The sequence below is a fragment of the Chanodichthys erythropterus genome, chromosome 3, assembly GCF_024489055.1.
Source record: "Chanodichthys erythropterus isolate Z2021 chromosome 3, ASM2448905v1, whole genome shotgun sequence".
Lineage (NCBI taxonomy): Eukaryota > Metazoa > Chordata > Actinopteri > Cypriniformes > Xenocyprididae > Chanodichthys > Chanodichthys erythropterus.
Window position 1 is genome coordinate 43,186,405 of NC_090223.1, and position 24,020 is coordinate 43,210,424.

Sequence of the window (24,020 nt, forward strand, 5' to 3'; positions counted from 1 at the left end):
TTAAATGTAGAAGTTTTATACATACGGGCCCACAGTTTGTGTTACGGAGTTAGCATACATCATATCATATATGATAATTTAAGCATAATTACCCAATATTAGCCTATATACAGTATGAGACCAGGGCTAGTTGTCACACAGGAGAACTGTCATGCCAAAAGTCCACTTACATAAATGTGTTTTCTCTAGCTGGTTTCTAGTTCAAGCCCTCTTCAAATCTTAAAAAGTTTTTTTTTTTTTTTGTGTGAATTCTGTCTCAAATCTAAAATACCTACATCATATCATTTCTATAGTGATTAGGTAACAAATGAACACTTGTCATTTACAGATACAACAAGTTACATTGCATTTATTGCTTTTATTTTGTTAATTAAATGTGTACAATTATAATTTAATAATGTATTATTTTTACATTCCAAACTCTATAAAACATGAATTAATCAGGAAGAACTCAAGGTCCAGCAAATTATGAGCACCATAAAATCTTAAAAAAAAAATAATGTGATATTTTAAAATGAAACTATACTGTATGCATTTTTTCTTATACTGAATAACTTGTATAACATCTTCTAGATAATTATGTTGAAATGATCAGTATTTTATTTATTGTTTTTCCTTGTGAGATCTTGGTTTAAACTTCAGTGTGATGGGAACCTTCGGCTGAAAAATAACATTCAGCTCCAGAGGGATCTGAAAATAAACAAGAGAAAATAAAGAATAGTGCATTTATATCTTTGTGTTTAATCAAGAGGCAAAGCACAGTCTGCCATGTATTCCTGATTGTCTCTTTATGATGACAGTCAAAGTACCAACCTGTGTCTCTTTACACGTTTCCACAGTGAAGTTCTGAAGAAGCTTCACAACAAGCAGTTTCATGATCATTAGGGCAAATCTCATTCCAATGCAATTTCGAGGCCCGAGTCCAAAAGGCAAGAAAGCGTACTGGTTAACCTCTGATTTATTCTCTGGGCTGAACCTGCAGAGAAATACAGAGAAGCAAAAAGTTGAGCAATTTTTGCTTCAATGAAAAGGTCTCAAACTGCATGAATCACATGCAAAAAATTCAAATGTGAGAAAAACTGAAGGAAATGTTCAGAAAGCATCAGTAGCTCAGTTTCCATCCACCTATTTATATATAATTAGACCCATTTATATTTTTGGATATTGCAAGATGCGGATAAATTCTAAAAATGTCCATAAAAATGTGCTCAATTGAATTGGTTAATTTTTTATTCAATAAGAAGACATGCACATAGACTACGATGGAAACACATTTATCAAATAAATTCCTCGATGCACAACAACAACAAAAAAAAAAAAACCTCATGTGACTTTGCCTCAACAGTGGATGGGTTTAGATAATGTTTATGGTTACTCGCGTAACCCTGGTTCCCTGAGATAAGTTTGCTGAAGCTTATGGGAAAACGTAGTTTTCTCTGAATACTGAACCATGATTGGTTCACATCTATACAACTGCACAGACAAATTGCATTTCAGCCCACCAGAAAGGGTGGGGTTGACTGCATATACAAGTCATGCAGTAATGCCATATCATCCGAATCTTTCAACTGATGAGCGGCTAGCATGACTCGATGTGCACCGTAGTAGCACGGCAAGCTATTGAATGCCCAGGGAACCAGGGTTATGTGAGTAACCATAAATGTTCCCTTTCGATACACTTGCATTGCATGCATACATGAGAATTGTCGTCTGAGACCGAAGTGTGAATCACACCCATGAAGCAGGGTCAGCGAGCGAATTGGAGCAAGTAGCCTAGTTCCATTATCCCCAAAATCTAGCTTGACCCTCCGGTGATGGCCTCCTATGTCCACAGTCAAGTGGAAAATGGTTGAAGTACTAAAGGCTGCTTCTCGCACGGAAGCGGGAGAACGGCACCTGTTAAAGCATTGAGAGGAGGAGGAGGAATGCTCTTTTTGTGAGCATGTAAACATTTTGTTTGGTTTGCTATAACAGTGAGAAGGGTTTTGGATGTGGAAACCGATGTGTCGAGCCCAGAACTGACGACAAACACATCGTCTCCTCTCCAGCATCCTGGACTGAAGAGGGGACTGGAAGACAGGCATGCTTTGAGGGTGGTCCAGCCTTGACGGGACTTAACCCTCTTCTCCTTCGTCCTGAGGCATAAGGACTGCTTCGGCTGCACGGGGTCCAGCACTATCTTTTGATAAGGGTATTGTTCGGATGGGACTTTGTGTACCCCTTTTCTTTGGCACGTCAACCGTGGAATGCGGCCAAAGAAGAAGAGTAGACGTGTGCCAGGTAGGGGCGTGCCACGTCTTTGTGAACTCTTGGTGGACCTCTGGGAAGAATGGGGCTGGACGCTGGTGAGGGGCCTGCTTGCGGCACTGGCTGCAGGAACCATTCATCGAGCCGGCTTCGGGGGGGCTCTTCTAGAGCCAATCAATCCAAGCTGGGCTCCTGTATGGCTTAAGTGAGGACTCCCATCAGCTCTGAGTCTATACGGGGCCTCATGTCATCATTCTGTTTAGGCAGCAGAGGGGCGGATTCGTCGCCAGATTTCACCCACTCTTTGCACTCACAGGTGCGCGCCAGAGACACTGTCTAAGTGAGAGATGAAACCATGCCACTCGCACCAGATGAGGGGTGTTGATCTTTACAGGGGACTCGCCACATTGAGGGGAGAGCGAGGCATGCAGGCAGTGGGCCAACGTGGGCTCGCTTCTGCCTCGCTGCTCAGCTTGATTGCTACACTTTTTCTTTCACCTCAGCTCGAGAGGGGAAGGAGATCAGGGAGTGGGCGAGTTGCTGAAGAGTGCGATCCGTGCACGCAGCACTATGAGGTTAACTTCTTGCAGTGTGGGCAGCTGGAGTCCAGGAGTGCCACCTCGGTGTGGGCGTGACCCAGGCAAGAGAAGCACTCGGTGTGCTCGTCTGGTATGGGCAGGTGAGCCCTGCACGAGCTGCATTCGCAGCGTGACATTTACAACAATGTCTGGACTAACCAGCAGAGCAATTTCATTGCACAGCATCTCAAATGTTGGTTTGAGCACTCTGAAATGCATGGGCCAACATCGATCATAAGAATGATTTGATTTAATTCCTTCCCAGAAATGTCTTGCACGATTGCGTTCCTAAACACCAGCATTCAAACATAAGATAACAACATTTACTGCATTTCATCTGCACGCTCTGAGACCCAAGCCATTTATGATGAAGGAAAAAAAGCTCCACAGTGGCTTCCCTGATTGCAGCAACTTCCATTTTTATTACATACAGATATTTTGCGGCAATTTCCCAGGAAGTGACAAATTTCTTCTCTTGAACTCATGGGATGTAAACACTGATTTATTTGCAAATGTTTTAAGTTTGCAGCTTCGGGGGGAAACATAGCTACTGTCTGAAAGATTAATCAAATCACCTCTCCGGTCTGAACTCATCAGGAGAATCCCAGAGCTGTGGGTCACGGCATAAAACATATGTAGGAATTCCAACTAGAGTGTCTTTTGGTATTGTTACACCATTGATCTCCACAGTCTTCTTACAGGACCTCTCTAAGCGAGGGGCAGTGGGAAGGAGACGCATTGATTCGTTGATGGCCATTTCCAAGTAATCCATTTTCGTCAATGCATCGTATGTGATGGGAGTCTGAAAAAAAAAACAAACAAAAAAAAAAAAAAAACAAGAAATGTCCGATGCATATTATGGCTTTGTTTTAAACCCAATTCCTGTTCCTTGAGTAAAACAACTGAACTCTAAACTCTAAAACTGCTTTAAAATAGTTTCTTTACACCAGGGGTTCTCAACTCTGGCCCTCGAGGTCCACTTCCCAGCAGAGTTTACCTCCAACACTGATTAACTTGTTCAGGTGTTTGATAAGTGTTGGAGCAAAACTCTGCAGGAAAGTGGACCTCGAGGGCCAGAGCGGAGAACCCCTTTACACAAAATCAGAGCAGAAGCCTGTGCACTCACATCAGGAGGGAAGTTTGTGTCAATCTCCTCAACCAGCTTTTCCAGGGAGTCTGGATTAGTCACAAGATTATAGAGGAGGAAAGTGAGAGTGGTGCTTGTAGTCTCATAACCTCCGAGGATGAAAACAAAGGACTGGGAGAGAATCTCATGATCGGTTAGTCCTGTCAGATTCACAAGACAGCTTATTTGAAAACAAGTCACATCTCTGATGGTCATGTGCATTTGAATGAGTCAATTCTGTTCTGCCTCTCAAACCTTTTGCTGGTTGTTCACTTGTATCGTCCTTAGCTTGATCATCAGGGATTTGATTCTGGATCATGAGCTTGAGAAAATCTACTCGACCCTGATTAAAAACACATCAATGGCATCAATATCTCTGCAAAATCTGAAGCTGTAGCTGAAGAGTGAAATAGAGACAAACATACATCTGATTTCCTGTTGTGCTCGTCCTTAATCTTTCTCAAGGCATTGTAGAAAAAATCCATTGACGACCTTGAAAAAAGACTTATCCCCATTTTTCCCAAAAGAATTGCAATGGAGGGAAATAAAGCTGAAAAAAAAACAAAAAAAACAATCATATTTTTCTGAGATCTCAAATCTAATTATTGTAACAATTTTCTCATGTAAAATGATGTAAAACCATTTTAAAATGCAAAGCAACAACAAAAGCTATTTTTATTGTACAAACGACATACTTAAGAGCAGAATAAGAGGACTGAACAGACTGAACTGGAAAAACTTCTTGATGTTAGTAACAAAAGGATCATCCGGGTTGTTTATGGAGTCGATGTCAACGCTAAAGGAGGAGCTGGTGACGACATCCAAACTGTATGGAGCGAAAACTCTGGAATAAAAATGGTGTTGTTTTCTTATTAAAATATATTAGAATGCTTACATGTGGTTTTTATTTATACACACACCAAAAAAAAAAAAAAAATTCTAATGATAATCATTATTTAGTGAAAGATTTGCTGTAAATGCTTCAGTAAATTTCATGACTTACAACAAATGCTCTTCATGTTTTAAAGTTATGCACTTTATTTAAAGACAGACGTAACATACTCTTTTATTTTAACTGGCTGCTCATGGTCTCGCTTTTGCATGTTTTTAATAAAACGATCTGCATGTGTCACAGCTATGGGAAATATCTGAAACATTTAGAAATAAGTGTTAGTTACACAAGTGTCATGTGAGCAACAAGTACAGTATAAAATATAAATATTATATACAGATGTGGATAAAATTGTTGGTACCCTTAATAAATATCATCAAAGATGACTAATTAAATCTGCCCCGTTTATCTTTTTGATCTTTAATTCATAAAATTAGCAAAAATCTACACACGCACGCACGCACGCACGCGCACACACACACTATGGCACCCCTAGAATTTGTTATGAGTATCTCTGAAGTATATTCCCATTCAGGAGTATAAACAACAGGAAACACAAAGGCCAAATTCCCTTAATCATTCATCACAATGAGTAAAACCAAACAATATAGTTCTGATGTGCAGCAAAAGATTATTGAGCTTCACAAAATAGAAAGTGGCTGTAAGAAAATAGCTAAAGCATTGAAAATCCCCATTTCCACTATCAGGGCAATAATTAAGAAGTTTCAATCAACTAAAGATGTTACAAGTCTGCCTGGAAGAGGACGTGTGTCTAAATCATCCGAATGTGAAGTGAGAGGAGAGTTTGAGTGGACAAAGACTCTCCAAGGATCACAGCTGGAGAATTGCAGAGACTAAAAAAAAAAAAGGATCAAACAGCACCTACATCACCACAAGTTGTTTGGGAGGGTTTCAAGAAAAAATCCTCTGCTCTCATCCAGAAACAATCTCCAGCATGTTCCAGTCATGTCTGACAACTGAATTTCAAAAGGGACTGGCTTCTATGGCCAGATGGGGGAAAAAAAAGATTTTTGGCAGCAAACCAATCAGATGGGTTTGGTGCACACATGGATAAAAAGTACCCCATGCCCACAGTTAAATATACTGCTGGATCTTTAATGTTGTGGGCCTATTTTTCTGCTGGAGGTCCTGGACATCTTGTTAAGATACATGGTATCATGGATTCTATCAAATACCGCCAGATAAAAAAAAATAAAAAAATAATATAAAAACCTGACTGCTTCTGCTAGAAAAATCCAATAATGGGCCGTGGTTGGATCTTCCATCAGGACAATGATCCAAAACAAACATCAAAACCTGCACAAAAATGTGTCACTGAGCACAAAATGAAGCTTCTGCCATGGTCCCCTGACCTGAACCCTAAAGAAAATGAGTGAAGTGAACTGAAGAGAAGAAGCACCAGCATGGAGCTGGAATCTGAAGGATCTGGAGAGATTCTGTATGAAGGAATGGTCTCTGATCGCTTGTCAGGTGTTCTCCAAACTCAGACATTATAGAAGACTCAGAGCTGTTATCTTGGCAAAAGGAGGTTGCAAAAAGAATTGAATAAAAGGGTGCTAATAATTGTGCTAACGTGTTTTGAGGAAAAACATTTATTTCATAATGTGATTTTCCACCCACTTTCAATTATTTTCCTTCAATGAAAGGTTAGATTTTTGCTAATACTATGAATTTAAGATCAAAAGGATAAACAATGCAGATTTTTTACAGTCATCTTTGATCATATTTATCAAGGGTACCAACAATTTTGTACACATCTGTAATAGAATACAACAAAAGGTTTTGGCAACAAAAACATTTTAAAACATTTCTATAAGGGAATACAGAGAGACTAGATCCCATTTCCTGAAACAGCTCACGTCAAAAGGACAGTTCAACCTAAGTTTGTTCAAAACCTGTGGAACAATATTAGACCCCTTTTTATGAACAAAAAAAAAAAAAAAAAAATTTCTTCACAGTATCTTCTTTTGTAAAAGTGAGGAAAAGAAAGTCATTCAGGTTTGGAACAACATGAAGGTGAGTAAATCATGCCAATTTTCATGCTCGAGTGAACTAACCCTTTAAGGACCTGTACTATACCTCCTTCAGTCGTCCACTTGTGAAGTATGGAGAAAGTGAACCACGAATTCGTTTCCATCTCTCATCTTTAACTACAGTTATTCCATCAGCAAAGGGGCCGGCCAGGTCTGCATTTGTATCCTGTACAAATTCCAAAGAAAAAAAAAAAAAAAAAAAAAAATATTTCTACTGGGATGTAAAAGGAATCCTCAGCCTTCTTGCCATTATGGGACTTTCTGTATATGTGGAGCTTACTCTTCTGTTAGTGAAGGTAGAATAACAATCTTTCACCATAATTGCTTTGATCATTTCCAGGTCAGTGACCATTAGTATTGGGAGTCTTCCATCATAAATCCTGAGCAATGAAACAAATATTGATCAGTTTGCATTTACAGTGATCTAGGCAAATAACTACACTACCACTCAAAAGTTTGGAGTCAGTAAAAAAAAAAGTGACAGCAAGGTACTACTACTACTACTACTACTACTACTACTACTACTACTACTACTACTACTACTACTACTACTACTACTACTACTACTACTACTACTACTACTACTACTACTACTACTACTACTACTACTACTACTACTACTACTTCACAAGATTACTGATTTTACTGTAGTTTTGATCAAATAAATGCAGCCTTGGTCAAAAACATGACCAACCTCAAAACTTTTGGTAGTGTAAAGTGCACATCTTTTCACCATCAGAACTGTTCTGAACTTAAGCATTACATAATATTTAATTGCATATTAATGACATATTATAGTATTTCAGCCATTCAACACATTCTTTCAACACAGTAAATGTATAACTGAGACTCACCCCCAAACTTTTCCATACTTCTTAGCACACTCCATATCAAAATTACACAAACCCTAAAATACATTTGCACAGACAATTAATCAATGAAATAGAGTCTTATTTCTCCAGCAACATTCCTATATTAATCAAAAGCAGTTACATAATGAATTACTCACTTTAGTGTATGAGAGAAATGTGCCAACGAAAGGCCAAGGTCTTGGTCCTGGAATTCCCAGTTTTTTGAAAAATCCATGTGGCCAAACACCGTAACTACAGTGTGATCACAATAACAGAGGTATCAAACTACAAACAACCACACGATGAGATCCATTACATGTAGACAGAGATCTTCAAGTTATGAACTACCACTACTACACAACTACTAATTAAAAATTAGATGCATTAAATACAGGCAGATATTTTACTAAAAGCTATAACACAGAATGTTGGTTGTTTAGACTTGCTATTGTTGTTCAATACTCACATAAACAGGAGAGTTATGACCAGAACCACCAGACTCCAGGTCACAGACAGAGATGAGAGGTCAATCATTGTAAGTCAGCTCTCAGCCTGTTGGACAGTATTCTTCAGTCTCTTCAGTTTCTTCAGCTCCAGCGATGCTGTTGCCTTAGTTTTTATTCACTACAGACGGCTCATGATCGGCAAGTGGGCGTGGTTTACATGTGCACAAGGTGACCAAATAAGGAATAGGTCTAAAGCGACAGGTTATGACCGGGTGTGCCTCATACGTCCTGAAAAGTGAAGCTGCGGCTTCTGACACTCATTCAAACGCTTCGAGTTATCAGTGTTAACTGCACTGACCAGCAGTCAGTGGCATACGCCTTCAGTTATTCCTTGGTTAAGAAACATACATGAAAACGACGAAAGACACACAAAAAAGAAAACAAGTTCGTTTTAGTGTCCAATAGAGTATCACATCGATTTTACTCACCTCTTAGATAAGAGTAAAGCCTGACGTTTATATCTGAGACTTAAAAATACTCACTTCCTCTGTTGCACAATAACATAAGCGGGTCCTTTTCATTGTATTTTTTAAACAGTTTATAGTGACACCCATTGGCCAAAAAAGAGAAATTACTTTAGAGTTCAGTCTGATTCTGATTATTTTATATACAGCATGTATGGTTCATGTATGATCACATGATTCTATAACATACGAATGCATGCTTCAGTCACTTAATATGTTCCTCCAGATAGAAAACAAATGTATTTTGTCATGTTAAATGTTTATGAATGATAGATACCCCTTTTCTTTTCTTTTCTTTTCTTTTCTTATTACCTTTGTTAACTTTAAGGTCCCACTATAATATTTTCACTTGAATTCATTTCATATAATGTGTTATTTGCAAAGTATCAGTAGCAATAAACATTATGAGATCATGCACTCCTGAAAAATGTCTTTTCAGATACAGTGGGCCATCCCTGATTTACCAAAAACAATCTTGTATTTTAATTAGAAATTATGAAAAGATATGGTTTATTAACAAATATTTTCAAACAAACATATTCAACAAAATATATAACAAATCCAAAAACATGCTTGGCTACGAGTCAAGTGAAATTCGTAAGTTCACTCAATTCATGCATAAAATTCACTGATAGAACATGTTGTGCTGAAATTACATTTGAAGAAATCTGAATATCAGAAAATTGATGAAAATGAACAATAACACATGCAACAACAAATGTGCTAACAAAAAACGAATTTCTGTGTTTGCTCTAAACATTTTAAATGAACTTTAACTGTGACCATGTTTTAAAGCTTTATAGGCTAGCCTGCATCTACATTTTGCTCCTCTCGTCCTTTCTTTACTCCACAGATTTCACAACTTCACAACTTCATATACCTCGCCTTCCTTTCTGCTACCTATTTCCTTTCTTCCATTTCTGACTTTGTCATATATATATATATATATATATATATATATATATATATATATATATATATTATTTGCATTTAATCCATAGTAACTGCAGTATCAAATAATACAAGTGCTGTCATAATTTTATTTTAATTTGAGCAACCTTATAAGTTAGAAATGAAGATCCTTTCACCATGAGGGTTTCCTCCTTTGAGGTGTCATATTACATCAGCCGAAACTATTATATTTAAACTATCATCATTTAAAGAAAGTCCTGCACAGTACAATCAAGATAAACGGCCCACTTTACCTGAATTTACCCTATATATCCCTAAATAGCTTTTGGGTGAACAAAACAGCACCAAACTAGCTTACAGTCAGACCAGAGTAAATTACATGAAGACTGAAATGCTGAATGGCGGTTTTAGGATAAGGATGTTGTTCATAAATGTCAAGTCAGTACAAGTTGTTACATTTTTTTTTTTACACTGATTGCATTATTTGTCTGCACAATATTTATTGTTTTTGTATGTTACCTTTACAATTATTTGTTTCATGAATTGTTTTACTGTTTCAATTTTGCTGAAAAAAAAAAAATATATATATATAATTAATGTAATGTAATAAACTGTGCATGAACTCCCAATCTTTCAGCCGTCAGTCAGGACAGTGATACTAAATACAGCTATGGTCTATTCTGTAATGAAAGGGATCATTTAATTAAAACTCAAGCCCTGCCCTACATTTTTTATTGCGCGAGAAGCCGTATTACTCGGATATCCATCTCAATATGAAAGAAAAGAATCGCAACTCCTATTTCATGATTTAGTGTTGGGTGCATGTTAAAGGTGCCCTAGAGTTAAAAATTGAATTTACCTCGGCATAGTTGAATAACAAGAGTTCAGTACATGGAAATGACATACAGTGAGTCTCAAACTCCATTGTTTTCTCCTGTTATGTAAATTTGATTTGTTTAAAAGACCTCTGAAAAACAGGCGAATCTCAACATAACACCGACTGTTACGTTACAGTCGGGATCATTAATATGTACGTCCCCAATATTTGCATATGCCAGCCCATGATCAAGACATTACACAAGGGCAGCCAGTATTAACGTCTGGATCTGTGCACAGCTGAATCATCAGACTAGGTAAGCAAGCAAGAACAATAGTGAAAAATAACTGACATGATCCATGATATCATGATATTTTTCGTGATATTTCTTTCTACATGTTTTGTTAGCATGTTGCTAATGTACTGTTAAATGTGGTTAAAATTACCATCGTTTATTACTGTATTCACAGAGACAAGACTGTCGTTATTTTCATTATTAAACACTTGCAGTCTGTATAATTCATAAACACAACTTCATTCTTTATAAATCTCTCCAACAGTGTGTAATGTTAGCTTTAGCCACGCAGCACTATCAAACTCATTCAGAATCAAATTGAAACATCTAAATAAATACCATACTTACATGATCTGATATGCTGCATGATGAACACTTTGTAAAGATCCATTTTGAGGGTTATATTAGCTGTGTGAACTTTGTTTATGCAATGTATTATAGAGTTGAGAGCTTGTGGGCAGGGATCACAAGCATTTAAAGGGGACGTGCACAGAATCTGCGCATTTTTAATGATGCCCCAAAATAGGCAGTTAAAAAACTGTATAAAAAAAAATCTATGGGGTTTTTTGAGCTGAAACTTCACAGACACATTCTGGGGACACCTTAGACTTATATTACATCTTGTGAAATAGGGTTGTAGGGCACCTTTAAAGTAATATCAAGAAGACACCTCTGTAGTTGGAGGCATTTAAAATTCAACAGCAAGCATTTATTTTTTCATAAAAAATCTTTACTTCATGAACTTCCATGACATACACTTGTGCTAAAACACTTGGTGGGATTGAAACAAACATTTCCATAACAATACACTCTTGTTTGATTACTGTATTTGTTGTGTTGGCATTTTCAAGAACTGCAAAAATTCATACTTCTCATGAAAGTACAACGGAACTACTGTACGTCACTTCTGAACACTACAGCGAACAACAAAATCCATACAAATTAATTCTAAAATCGCACTGTAAAATTACACTTTTTACAAGCCTGTAAAAAAAGAAAAAGATTCGATCATACCGAAGAAAAGAAGCAAACTGAAGTATGGCTCAATAGTGCAGAACATATGTGCAAAGCAACCGCATACTGATCTCCTCACATACAATTCATACATTCATTCATTAAATAATTTCAAGTGAGTGTTTGCAGTTCCTAAGCGAGGCCAAACAGACAGGAACAAAACAAGAAGAGTAAAAGGAAAAAAAAAAACTATGAATGTTTGATGTGTGAGAATGAGCAATGGCACAAATCACAACACATCTGGCACTGTCTCACCGTCTGATCACACAGAGGCAGGGAACCAGAGCTGTCTGGGCTTCTTCTAACAGCCTCCGTAGGTTTCTTGCTGGTGAGTCTATAATAGAGAATATACTGAAAACATCCGTGCTTCATTATCCAGGCCGCGTGAACGCGAATCAAATCCGTTAGAGAAGATTTACATTTCATGACCTTTACGATCTCGAGTGAAACATGTATATATAAACGGTGAGATGAGATTATTCAGACAAGAGTATACAGTAATTACAACATGTTTTTCACTTAGCTGTTTCCTTGTTCATTTCAATGCAGGAATGTTATGTGTGAATATGTGCCGCTCACTAGAGCGGGAATGTCTCATCACATCTACAGGCGGTTTCTGATGCGTCCTGCTTATTAAAACCCACAGACATTTACGCATCTTTCACAACCAAGGCTGCAAACTGGAGGGACACGTACAGTAAAAGCAACTCTTCGGTATTGGCGTATAAAAATCATTTTCTCCCCTTAATCACGATCACTAATCGAGTACATTCAGGATCCAGCGACTCGATGAGCGGTTCACATGTGATGTCTCTTGTAGTGCTCGTGGTGATAGTACTGTGCGAAATCAGAGAATTTCCTCTGCAACTATGTTGTCCGATCCACAAAGAGGGCTCCGGGTCCTTCTGTGCGTCACACGAACGAGGAGAAGCCTGTGACGGGAGTCCGAGAGCCTGGCGCGGGCTGGCCGGCAGGGGTGTAGACCCCACCCACGCTGTGCTGCGTGACCACTGTCTGATAGTAGGACTCGGTGTCCCCGCTGGCACACTCCTCGTAGGAACAGGCCAGCGTCTGCTTTAGCCCCTTCTGCTGCCGCTTCCACGAGTTGAAGTATGACGGGTCGCTCATGTAGTGATTCACAAACGAGTGTTTGATGGGCTCCTCTTCGCACTCGCTGTCTGTGGCCTGAAATATGACAGGGGAAATCACACATCTGGAAGATTTGTGTTGTATTTTACTGTATGCCAGAGATTATGTAAGGGCAGCCAGTCAAAATAAACAGCAACAGAGTGAATGAGCATCACTCCACCTCAGACTCGGACATCTCTGCTGGCCTCTCTGTCAGTGCCGTGCTCTCTGTGGAAACCACGCCGTTGTAGTTGCTACAGATGTCTTCGTCGGAATAGCGCAGTCCAGCTGGATTGGGTCGGGGAGGGGACCTGAATGAAGAGAAAAGACAGTGCTAAGTGTCCCTAGAAGCTGTAGCAACTAACACAGCGTCTACACGGGACACGATGCGACAAAAGAGCCACTGTAATACTGATGCTGTCTGCACAATGCAGTGACGCTCTAGTTCTGATGTGTTCGATGCCCCAGTCTATTTCTGATGTACTCCACACACCTGCGCTACTTCTGACAGAAGGACAAATGGATTCGCAACAGTTACTCAGTCACATCCAGACAGCCTCAACCTGTTGCGGCACAGCAATGTTGTTTTCTGTTGGTCAATGTGGTGAAATCTGTGAAAATTCATGCAATATCCCTGAAACGACTTTGCTTACAAACATTTGCTGAACCGCAACTTAAAGGGTTAGTTCACACAAAAATAAAAATGCTATCATTTACTCACCCACATGTTGTTCCAAAGCTGTATGAATTTCTTTCTTCTGCATATTGAATATTTTGGACAATGTTGGTAATGGTTTTGGCGACTACTGACAAACAGTAATTTCTCAAAATATCTTCTTTTATGTTCCACAACAGAAAGAAAGTCATACAGGTTTGGAAATACATGAGGGTGAATATTTTTAAACATTGCTTGGGGGAAGAATTATTATTTGTTATCAATAAATTATTAAAATTTTGCTGCTTTATGTCTATTTTGAAAATCTTGCCAGGTATATGTAGTAACTGTTCTAACAATTTACGTTTTAAAGGGTTAGTTCACACAAAAATGAAAATAATGTCATTTATTATTCACCCTCATGTCATTCCACACCCGTAAGACCTTTGTTCATCTTTAGAACACAAATTAAGATATTTTTGATGAAATCCGATGGCTCAGTGAGGCCTGCATTGACAGCAAGATACTTAACACTTTCAATGCCCAGAAAGCTACTAAAGACATATAAAGTTGCCGTAGAACGTCTTTTCACAAGATGTAATATAAGTCTAAGGTGTCTCCTGAATGTGTCTGTGAAGTTTCAGCTCAAAATACCCCATAGATTTTTTTTATTCATTTTTTTAACTGCCTATTTTGGGGCATTATACAGACTGCAAGTGTTTAAAAATGAAAATAGCGACGGCTCTTGTCTCCGTGAATACAGTAAGAAACAATGGTAACTTTAAACACATTTAACAGTACATTAGCAACATGCTAACGAAACATTTGGAAAGACAATTTACAAATATCACTAAAAATATCATGATATCATGGATCATGTCAGTTATTATTGCTCCATCTGCCATTTTTCACTGTTTCACTGTTCTTGCTTGCTTGCACAGATTTGGGCGTTAATACCGGCTTGTCTCATGCCTTGAACATGAGCTGGCATATGCAAATATTGGGGTCGTACATATTAATGATCCCGACTTTTACGTAACAGTCGGTGTTATGTTGAGATTCGCTTGTTTTCCGGAGGTGTTTTAAACAACTGAGATTTAAATAAGAAGGAGGAAACATTGGAGTTAGAAACTTAACGTATGTCTTTTCCATGTTCTGAACTCTTGCTATTCAACTATGCCGAGGTAAATTCAATTTTTGATTCTAGGGCACCTTTAAAACAGTTCATGTGACTACAGTGGTTCAAACTTAATGTTATGAAGCGACTAGAGAATACTTTTTTTGTGCCAAAAATAACAAAATAGTGACTTTATTCAACAATATCTAGTGATGGATGATCAGTGAAGCCTCGTTTACTGGAATCACATGACTTTGGCACTCCAAAACACTGATTCGAAACAAAAGATTCGTAAGGTTCGAAGCTTCATGAAGGATTGTTTTGAAATTTTTTTGCAACATAAAAAGTATTCTCGTCGCTTCATAACATTAAGGTTGAACCACTGTAGTCTCATGAACTGATTTAAATATGTATTTAGTAGCTTTCTGGGAGTGTTAATGATCTTGTTGTCAATGGAGGCCTCACTGAGCCATCTGATTTCATCAAAAATATCTTACTTTGTGTTCTGAAGATGAACATCGGGTTTGGAACGACATGAGGGTGAGTAATTAATGACAGAATTTTCATTTTTGGGTGAACCAACCTTTTAACTTTTAATATTTGACAACATTTATTTTTATAGAAATGTTAAACGACCCACAGCAATATTCAGTGATACAAATAACTACATTTTTGCCAAATTTTGCTGTTTTAAATTGAAAATGTAGCATATAATTTGCATGATGCTTATGCAAATCATAATTTAATGTGATGATACGATATTAGACATTGCGAATTAATTTAATGAATGTGGTTACCTGGCTTTCCTGGAAGCCTTTTAATAAAATAAAAATATTTCTGGGAAACAGTTCAAATGCGTTACTTTACATTAAAGGTGCAGTAAGCGAATTCTGAGAAATGCTGTTAATATTTCAAATGACCAAAACAAACACTCCCCTACACAAAAGGCTCACACCCCTATCTTTATAGCCCCGCCCCCAAATTCACAAACATGCTATGCAACACAGACACCTCCCCCTCTCACGAGTGGACACGCCCCTTATTGCTGATTGGCTACAAGTGTGTTTTGGTGCTCGGTTCTATCCACTTTCAACAGGGTTTCTCAGAAATCGCTTACTGCAACTTTAAAGCCTAGTTTTCCACCATTTGATAAAATACAGTGGATGGAAATATCATGAAATCTACAATAAGCTTAACTAGAATGGAGGTATGTTTTGTCTGGAAAAAAAAAGACAATTTAGCAACTGGTCAAACAGGTTTTCATGCTGAAAAACCAGACTCTCTAGTGAATTTGCTCTTGTGAGATTTATCAGATAACGCAAAAGTAAGCTGCGTTCTTTACAGTACCTGGTGCCATTTTTCCTCAGGAAGACGCCCTTGACATGAATGGGCCTGCTGTTGAGCTCTAGAGCTGTGAAGCCTCCATTGTCCAATGTGACCGTCTCCTCCACCGTGGACACAGCTTTACCTACAGCAGTCAGCATATCATCATCACAGCAAAAACATCACCTGGGTCAAATTTTAATCATTGGTTGCTAGACAGTGTGGGAGTCTGAGTGGGTGGACATGTTTATCTGGATGAATATGTATGCGGATTTACAGCACATAATGATTATGTGAGGGAGGATGGATGGATGTGTCATGAGAAGGCTGAAGAGGTCACCTGTTCCACAGCTCTTGTACTTTCTGTTCTGTCCATGCAAGACGAGACCAAAAACCACCAGCAACAGCAGAATCAGACCGCACAATGCCAACACGATGAGAAACCACCACTCCTCATAAAACGGGGTGTCCATTTGGGCTGTTTATGACAAAGAAAAATGAAATATAAAGATAGAAAAGTACACTTTATATTTTTTTGAAGTGGTTTGTGCTTGTGCAAAACTTGCTGGCACAATAATTGTGGGTGGTTGTTCTGCGTGGATTCTTTGTGTCTTTAAGGCTAGAATTTTTACTTTTGCCCAGACTTTTGCCCCATTTACAGATGAGTTGACAGAAGCTACTTTCTGAAAGTCAGACTGTAGATTTCAGCCTGTAGATTTCGGCCAGTTGGAGTTGACAGATTTCTCAGAACATTACGCAGTGTATGATTTTTTTTTTTTTTTTTTTTTTACAATTGACCCTTTGATTGAGTTTGATTGACAGGTGATCTAACCAGTCATAACGGCGAATCTGCCATTTTGTCTGACAAGGCAGTCAGGGGAGTTAGCAGATTAACGTTGGTGGACTTGAACTTGAAAAATGGTGTGTACTGACGGTTGAAACAACATTCCTTATGAAGTTCATTCATGTTTGATGCTATAAATGAACTAGTAGGAAGAGATGATCGGTTCATGAGCCGCTTGAGCTGAGGCGCTACAGTGATCTGTCACGACACATTAAAGAGCCACAAAACGTTTTTTTATTGTTTACATTTCTTTATAAATTATAAAATTTGAGACCTTGTTTCATATCTAAAGTAACCTGCTCTGTCTTGTCTGTCAACGCATTGTCAGTGTCGTCTTTTCTCCGCAATGTATTTTTCACTGCGTGAGAACACTGGCGAGAGATCAACATGGCTTGTCGGACGTGGCAACAGTAACTAAACGGGGCGAACGGTCAATTGACCCTTCGCAAAGACCCGCCCCCCTTAGTTACTGTTGCTTAGTTACTGTCACGCCACAGCGATGCATCACGGAGCAAAGAGGACACTGACAACATGTCGACAGACAAGACAAAGCAGGTTACTTATGATATTAAACAAAGTCCCAGCTTTAAAACTGTGTAGTTTTTTAAGAAATTCAAACAATAAAAAACGTTTTGTGGCTCTTTAATGTGTCGTGACCATGATAGTGACAGATTGCTGTAGCGCCTCAGCTCAAGAGGCTCGTAAACCGATCATCTCTGACTACGAGTCCTTTTATAGCATCAAATAAACATGAATGAACATGATAACATCAAATAAACACAATGTTGTTTCAAACGCGGAAAGACATCAATATACACAATTTTTCAAGTTTTACTCCACCGAGGTTAATATTCTAACTCCTGACTGCTTTGTCGGACAAAATGGCGGATTCGGCGTTCTGATCGCTTGTCAATCAAACTCCTGGCGAAGGGTCAACTCTGTCCAGTTGGAGGATATCAAACATGTTTGACATTTTGAGCTGATTTTGGAATGCATGTTGTTTTCATTTGTCATGTGTCTCCTAGCAGCAAAGCGTGTTTCCGTGTGAGTTTACTGTGTTCTGAACAACTGTAGTATTCTGGCAGTGTGTGTGATCCTTAAGATGATGATACATGGCGCAACTTTTGCTTGGAGCAATGTTGCTTGGGCACTTTCCCATTGAGAATGAGCAACAAATTTCTATCTGGATACTTTAGATCGGTTGTGGGCAGTTTTCTGAGATCCTCTAATCAAAATGCTAGCAGCCGATCACGTGACCGGCTTGGAGATTTCAGAAAAATTTCAAACAAGATGGCGGCCTCTTCACGGCAGGGGAGCAAAGAAAAGGAGTTACACGTAAATATTTTTTACGCTGGTAAGTTGTCATGTGTCAGCTCAAAACAGGGAATTTATCTCATTTAATGCTTAAAATACCAACAGATGTCCAATATAACGTATCTAGGCTGTAATTTAGCCATTGTATTTTCAGTTAAATACTAAAAAGACACATTTCATGTAGCGTCTGCAGTGGCGTATGGTACGTGAAAGTAGCTTTTGACGCAATCAACCCGGGTTCAAATCCGCCTTTTGCCAAACTTGCTCTTCTCCCTTTTCCCATCACAAATCAGATCGGAAAGGCATTTATGTTTAATAAAAATGAAGAAAATATTTTAAAAGTTGAAATAAAGTGTTTATAGGGTTGGCAATAGATTTGCTCCTCTCTGATTAGTTGCTGCCAACTCGGTTTATATCATCGCAAATTAAAAACACTCTGTTTGGCTATTGTTATTAATAACAAACTAATTGGGGTGAGACAAATTAAGCATCTCGAAACCTTTTCAACAGTATTATGATTATTTCTCACGATATAATATTCAGAGATACAAAGGTCTATATTTTTTCAACACATAAATCTTGCTTCAGGTTCCATTTAAGGTATTGGCCTCTAGATGACCTCAGTTTTATTGATCAACTTTCCTTTTAAAGCAATGGGACAGTAATCGGTTGTATTATCTGTGAAAACAGTGCAGACTGGTAGTTCAGAGTCTATGTGTTACAAATTGAGGATGTCATATTTAATAAAAATGAAGAACAAAATATTTGAAAAGTTGAAATAAAGTGAAATAAAGAAATAAAGTATTTATTGGGTTGGCAATAGATTTGCTCCTCTCTGACTGGTTGCTGCCAACTGTCTGTTGCCCTAATTAGTTGCCCCGTGTATGATCACATTCAGTCTTTTACTGTAAGATGCTTAAGTGTTTTAAATTCTGTTTTGATAATGTATTCCAGCCTCTAAATGGGTCTCTCGATATGGCTCAGGCCCATCATTCAAAACAAGTCCATGCCATTTCTTTCGCCTGTTATATTGCTTGCAAGGTTAAAGTGTGATCACTTCGAAAAGTAATAGGACACGCCTCCTCAACAAACTCTACCATTTAAAGTATCATTCATGTCCATTTGGGGAGTGAATTATGTAATTTGAAACGTATTGTTTATTGACATTACTAACCTTGAGTTTCACAGTAATACTTGTCAACTTGATAAGATATATTCTTACTTGAGAGAAGCAGTGATCATCTACCATATTTAGAGCAGCAGTGATGCATATTTATTGGCCTGCGTCCTATCTCTAGAGCAAAGGAGAGCATGGCCCAAATGTGCCAGAACTCTCCACAGTCATATCTGACAGCCGCTGATGGACTGCTCTGACAGCAATACTGAGCTGCAGTGACATCAGCTCACAGACAGACTGGAGCATGCCTGTGGTATGAATATTTCAGTCCCATGACACGCGAGATGTTGATAACATACTTTGCTTTTCATTTACAAACACACCTCTAGGACTTGCACAACACTGAATTAATTACTTGCTGAGGCAACATAGCAGTTTTTCTTGAAAGCACTAGCCAGTGGCCAAAGACTGAGTGAGACAGAGAAGAAAGCTCTCATCTTTGACAGCTTCATATTTCTTTTTCTGAAAGCTTTCTTTGTATAACTTAAGGTGGTATCATTGAAATCTTGCTTTCAAATTCATGCTTTTTGTTACAGATGGCACTCTTGTCAAGGTTAAAGCTAAAATCAAATACCACTATTAATCATGACTCGGCTTATATCATCGCAAATTAAAAACACTCTGTTTGGCTATTGTTATTAATAACAAACTAATTGGGGTGAGACAAAGTAAGCATCTCGCAACCTTTTCAACAGTATTATGATTATTTCTCACGATATATTATTCAGAGATACAAAGGTCTATATTTTTTCAACACATAAATCTTGCTTCAGGTTCCATTTAAGGTATTGGCCTCTAGATGACCTCAGTTTTATTGATTAACTTTCCTTTTAAAGGACAGTAATCGGTTGTTTTATCTGTGATAACAATGTAGGCTGGTAGTTCAGAGTCCATGTGTTACAAATTGAGGATGTGGTGGCTCAACCACCGGAAAACACATGAAAACAAGGCAATCACAATGCGTGAACATTTATAATAGCAAGAGTCTTAAGAAAAGCCAAACCTGTAAATCACATGCCCTGCAAAAATGATTTTCTAAGTATTTTTTTCTTGTTTTCCAGTAAAAATGTCTAAACAATCTTAAATCAAGATACATTCATTTGAGAGGCAAAATGACATAAGATATTAAGTCTTGTTTTCTGGGAAATGTATCAAAATTGAGTTTGCCTTAAAATGAAAAAATATATATGCCGATGGGGACATGCAATCTTGTTTTCCCTTTGAATTAAGTATATTCGTCTTATCCAATTGGTAGATATATATTTTTTCTTGTTTTTCTTGTTGTTTATTATTATATATACTGTGTGTGTGTATATATATATATATATAGATCTAGATAGATAGATATATATATATCTATATATAGATATATAAGAATGTTGATTTAAGAATGTTTAGATATTTGCACTTGTAAAAATACTAATTAAGAAAATATTTGGTTTTATTTATATTAGGTGGCCTTAACTACTAAGTACTTACATCAAAGTACAATATACTTAATGTGTTTATGTTGTATTACAAATTGGGTTAAAGGGTAGGTTAAGGTGTAATATGGAGGACGAAACCTGCAAAAACAATAAATAAATAAATATGCAAATAAATAAATCCATAAAAAAAAAAAATAAACCAAAAATATACATAAATAATTATATAAATAAATGTGCAAATTAATACATAAATCCACATATTCCTGCATAAACAAATACATAAATAATTAAATGTGCGAGGATATCAATAAATAAATTTAAAAAAAAATTTGGAGGGAAATAATAAAAAAAGAATGTTAAAGGAAACACTAAACTGAAAGTTTCCTTTTAACCGTTTATTCATTTTTGAATGTAGCTCCGTTTTTATTTTTCCTTGGTGCAACATGCTAATGAGAGGGTGTCAATCAAACATCAGAAGGCGTTCTCTATGCAGCCATTGGCTGATTGTTGTCAAAGAGCCACTGGCTGACACTGTTGAAAATAGTAGTAGGCCTACGCTATATCTGCTGATTATATTCCCTTCATAGTAGATGCCTCTATACACACTTTAGGTCAGTTAACACATTTGATGTGTGTTATTTAGAGCTAAATAATATTAACAGTAACTGATGCAACACCCTGTCAAAATCTCTTTGATGACTCATCACAGTATAGGAGGCCCTGATATTATTACCTGACATGGCAGCAGAGGGCGCACTTGGCTCACCGTAGCCGAACTCATTGACGGCCAGCACTCTGAACTGGTAGCTGATGCCCTGCCGCAGGCGGTCTAGACTCACAGAGTGAGAGGTGCTGGTGGGAGGCAGGTGCCGTACAAACGTATCCCACATACCCTCATCTGTGGAGAGCAAGGTCACTTCCAGTGAGAATGTCATCATGCACTTTGAAGCACCAAGTTCATTACTGTGTCCCATTACACTTAGCAGATGCTGACATCAAGAGCGCCTAGCAGCTGTTTCACTGCCTGACCAGCAATGCTGTTCAATGTGAATGCTACCATGATGACATGATAAGGGCAGTTATATGAATGTATCCCAGCAACAATGGCAAGTAAATGTTCAGTAGATGATTTCAGGACAGCAATCAGGCTCCAAATCTAACACTCGCCAAGCGCCAAATGTGAGTAGAAATTAGTTTTGGCTGCTAACTTTAATAGAAACGGCAACATGGTTTACTGGAAACATAAAAAAACGTGCACATATTCAAGCAATTTTTACCTCAGTGAAAAAAAAAGAACTCAGAGGTTCAGGTTTTTTCCTCTATAAATCCAAAATGGAAATATGTGGAGCAAAATTATGTGTCAATGTGCAACAAGTGCAGTTTATTGGCTCTTCTTGTAAATTATACTGCAAATGATGCAATGACTTGCATTATTCAAATGTGCAAGGAAGACATAAATATTTAGTCATAGCGACAAAAATCTTGGAAAAAAATTATGCAAAATACAGGTGTCTGGTAAGAATGGGTTGGTATATTATTAGACATACAGGTCTGGCAAAAGGTTGAACATTGACTGTAATAAAGAAGCATTTATCCACATGATTTATGGTCAAATGTAAAATCTAATGAGGCTCTATGAAAAGTACATACAATATACATTATTTATACAAATATTAACATAACATAGGGGCAATAGGATCAAAAACTCTAAATACATGTTTTCAACATCATCACTATCCATTTCAGTGTTTTTTATACAGTAAAACTAAAAAACTGAATTTCTTCATCAGTAATTAAAATCATGGTGGTTGAAAAAGTACAAAGAACTTTGGCAGCAGTTTGATTTTCCTTGAAAGTTTAATTGCTACTTTAAATCTAAGTTTTAAATTTTAGTGGGCTGAAATATGTATAGCGAATGTTCATTGTATTCAAATTTAATGTATTAATAGAGTTATACAGTAATAAAACTTTACAGTTACCAAGTTATACAGTAATAAAACTTATCTGTTGCCAAGCAACTTAAAACAGAAACCTAGTCTTGGTAGTACTGATATGTGGTCACAGGTTTCTCACTCAAAAATAAACAAAAAAAAGTTTTGAGTGCTGTACCTGAGGGCCGCGCTTCAATCACATAGCCGGTCACATGTCCAGCTCCAGTTTCCCCTGGTGTCCATTGGATGTTGAGCATGGATCCTGTCTTTGAGATTGACATTTCTACAGGTGATCCAGGAGATCCTGAACAGAGAGGAGAGCGTGCAGTGAACTGAGAGGAACAGGCGAGCGATCCAACCCTTGTGAGTACAGGTCTAAAGCTAAAGCAAACGCCTACACCACTGTGAGATATTGATCCACTAAGGTGTTTTTTCACAGCTAGTATTTCTGACACCTCTCGCTGAGAAATGGGTAATGTAAACTGTGCTCAGCGACCCTGAGAGTTTTGCTGATCTGTTTGTTGGTGTGTTTGTTTGGTTGCGGTTGTGTAGCTCACCTTTGACAGGACCTGCTGTGATGTTGGCCTCTGCCTCAGGCCCGTAGGCGATAGTCTTGGCCTGCACGCGGAAGCAGTAGGTCACACCCTTGGTCAGGTCACGCACCTTCAGCCAGCGCTGCCAGCTGCCCCGTATATCCACCGTTACCACTTTTGTCACACCTAATGTGGATATACACACACACAAAGTTTGCACGATTATACACTACCACATATATACAAACAAACATTACAATGCTACAGTATCTTCCTACCTAAGAACAGTGAGTTAATATCAAAATCAATTACTTTAGTTATGTACTATGAATGATAAACAGTGAAATTAAGAAATATGATTAAAGTCAGCACAAATTTAACACAGAGCCTTGGAAACAATGAGTTTTATGAAAACAACTCATCACAACTTATCATCAAACATCATAACACTACTAGCGATGTTGAAAATCAACCGTTAGAACAAGAACATAATGAAAACAGACTATGATACAGTGAAAACATGCTACAGACTAGAGAATCAGGATTTTATTGTTTAAAATAGAGATCACGATTCTCCCATGATTCTGAATAGACAACTAGAAAAATAATAAGTAATTTACTAGAGGTTCTGAGAATGTTAATTGCTGCAGTCTATTTACAAAAAAAAAATAATTAATTTTAATTCATTATTTAAAATCAAAAGAAAGTCTCGCACACTATCAAAGCTTGCAAAAGTATCAAACTGGGACTGAAACTTTGTGATAAATAAACATTTTTGATACTTTTGTAAGCTTTGATAGTGTGCGGGACTTTTT

General features: G+C 37.7%; 2 protein-coding genes across 7 annotated transcripts in view; both read right to left on the minus strand.

Moving 5' to 3' along the window:
* Positions 1-351: 351 nt before the first annotated feature.
* On the minus strand, positions 352-8,726 carry LOC137017787 (cytochrome P450 3A40-like). 2 transcript variants are annotated; one of them, XM_067382420.1, is made up of 13 exons: positions 8,215-8,726; positions 7,907-8,000; positions 7,752-7,804; positions 7,178-7,277; positions 6,944-7,063; positions 5,014-5,099; positions 4,647-4,795; positions 4,377-4,501; positions 4,207-4,294; positions 3,952-4,112; positions 3,401-3,627; positions 814-976; positions 352-690 (listed from the first exon to the last, which is right to left on the minus strand). In XM_067382420.1, exons 1-13 carry the CDS (start codon positions 8,280-8,282, stop codon positions 604-606), a joined length of 1,521 nt encoding a protein of 506 aa, XP_067238521.1. In that variant the 5' UTR covers positions 8,283-8,726; the 3' UTR covers positions 352-603. The 2 variants fall into 2 exon arrangements, with proteins under 2 accessions (XP_067238521.1, XP_067238522.1); XM_067382421.1 differs by lacking the exon at positions 7,752-7,804.
* Positions 8,727-11,476: 2,750 nt separating this feature from the next.
* The window catches only part of sdk1a (sidekick cell adhesion molecule 1a), a 349,997-nt gene continuing 337,453 nt past the window's right edge, over positions 11,477-24,020 (minus strand). For 4 of the 5 annotated variants that reach the window (XM_067382425.1, XM_067382422.1, XM_067382426.1 and 1 more), the window contains 7 exons: positions 23,230-23,391; positions 22,851-22,976; positions 21,475-21,639; positions 16,320-16,457; positions 16,004-16,124; positions 13,066-13,195; positions 11,477-12,941 (listed from right to left, as the gene is read on the minus strand). In XM_067382425.1, coding sequence (XP_067238526.1) covers positions 12,669-12,941; positions 13,066-13,195; positions 16,004-16,124; positions 16,320-16,457; positions 21,475-21,639; positions 22,851-22,976; positions 23,230-23,391 — 1,115 coding nt within the window. In that variant the 3' untranslated portion in view covers positions 11,477-12,668. The remainder of the gene's footprint in view (positions 12,942-13,065; positions 13,196-16,003; positions 16,125-16,319; positions 16,458-21,474; positions 21,640-22,850; positions 22,977-23,229; positions 23,392-24,020) is intronic. The other variant, XM_067382423.1, reaches the window with a different exon arrangement.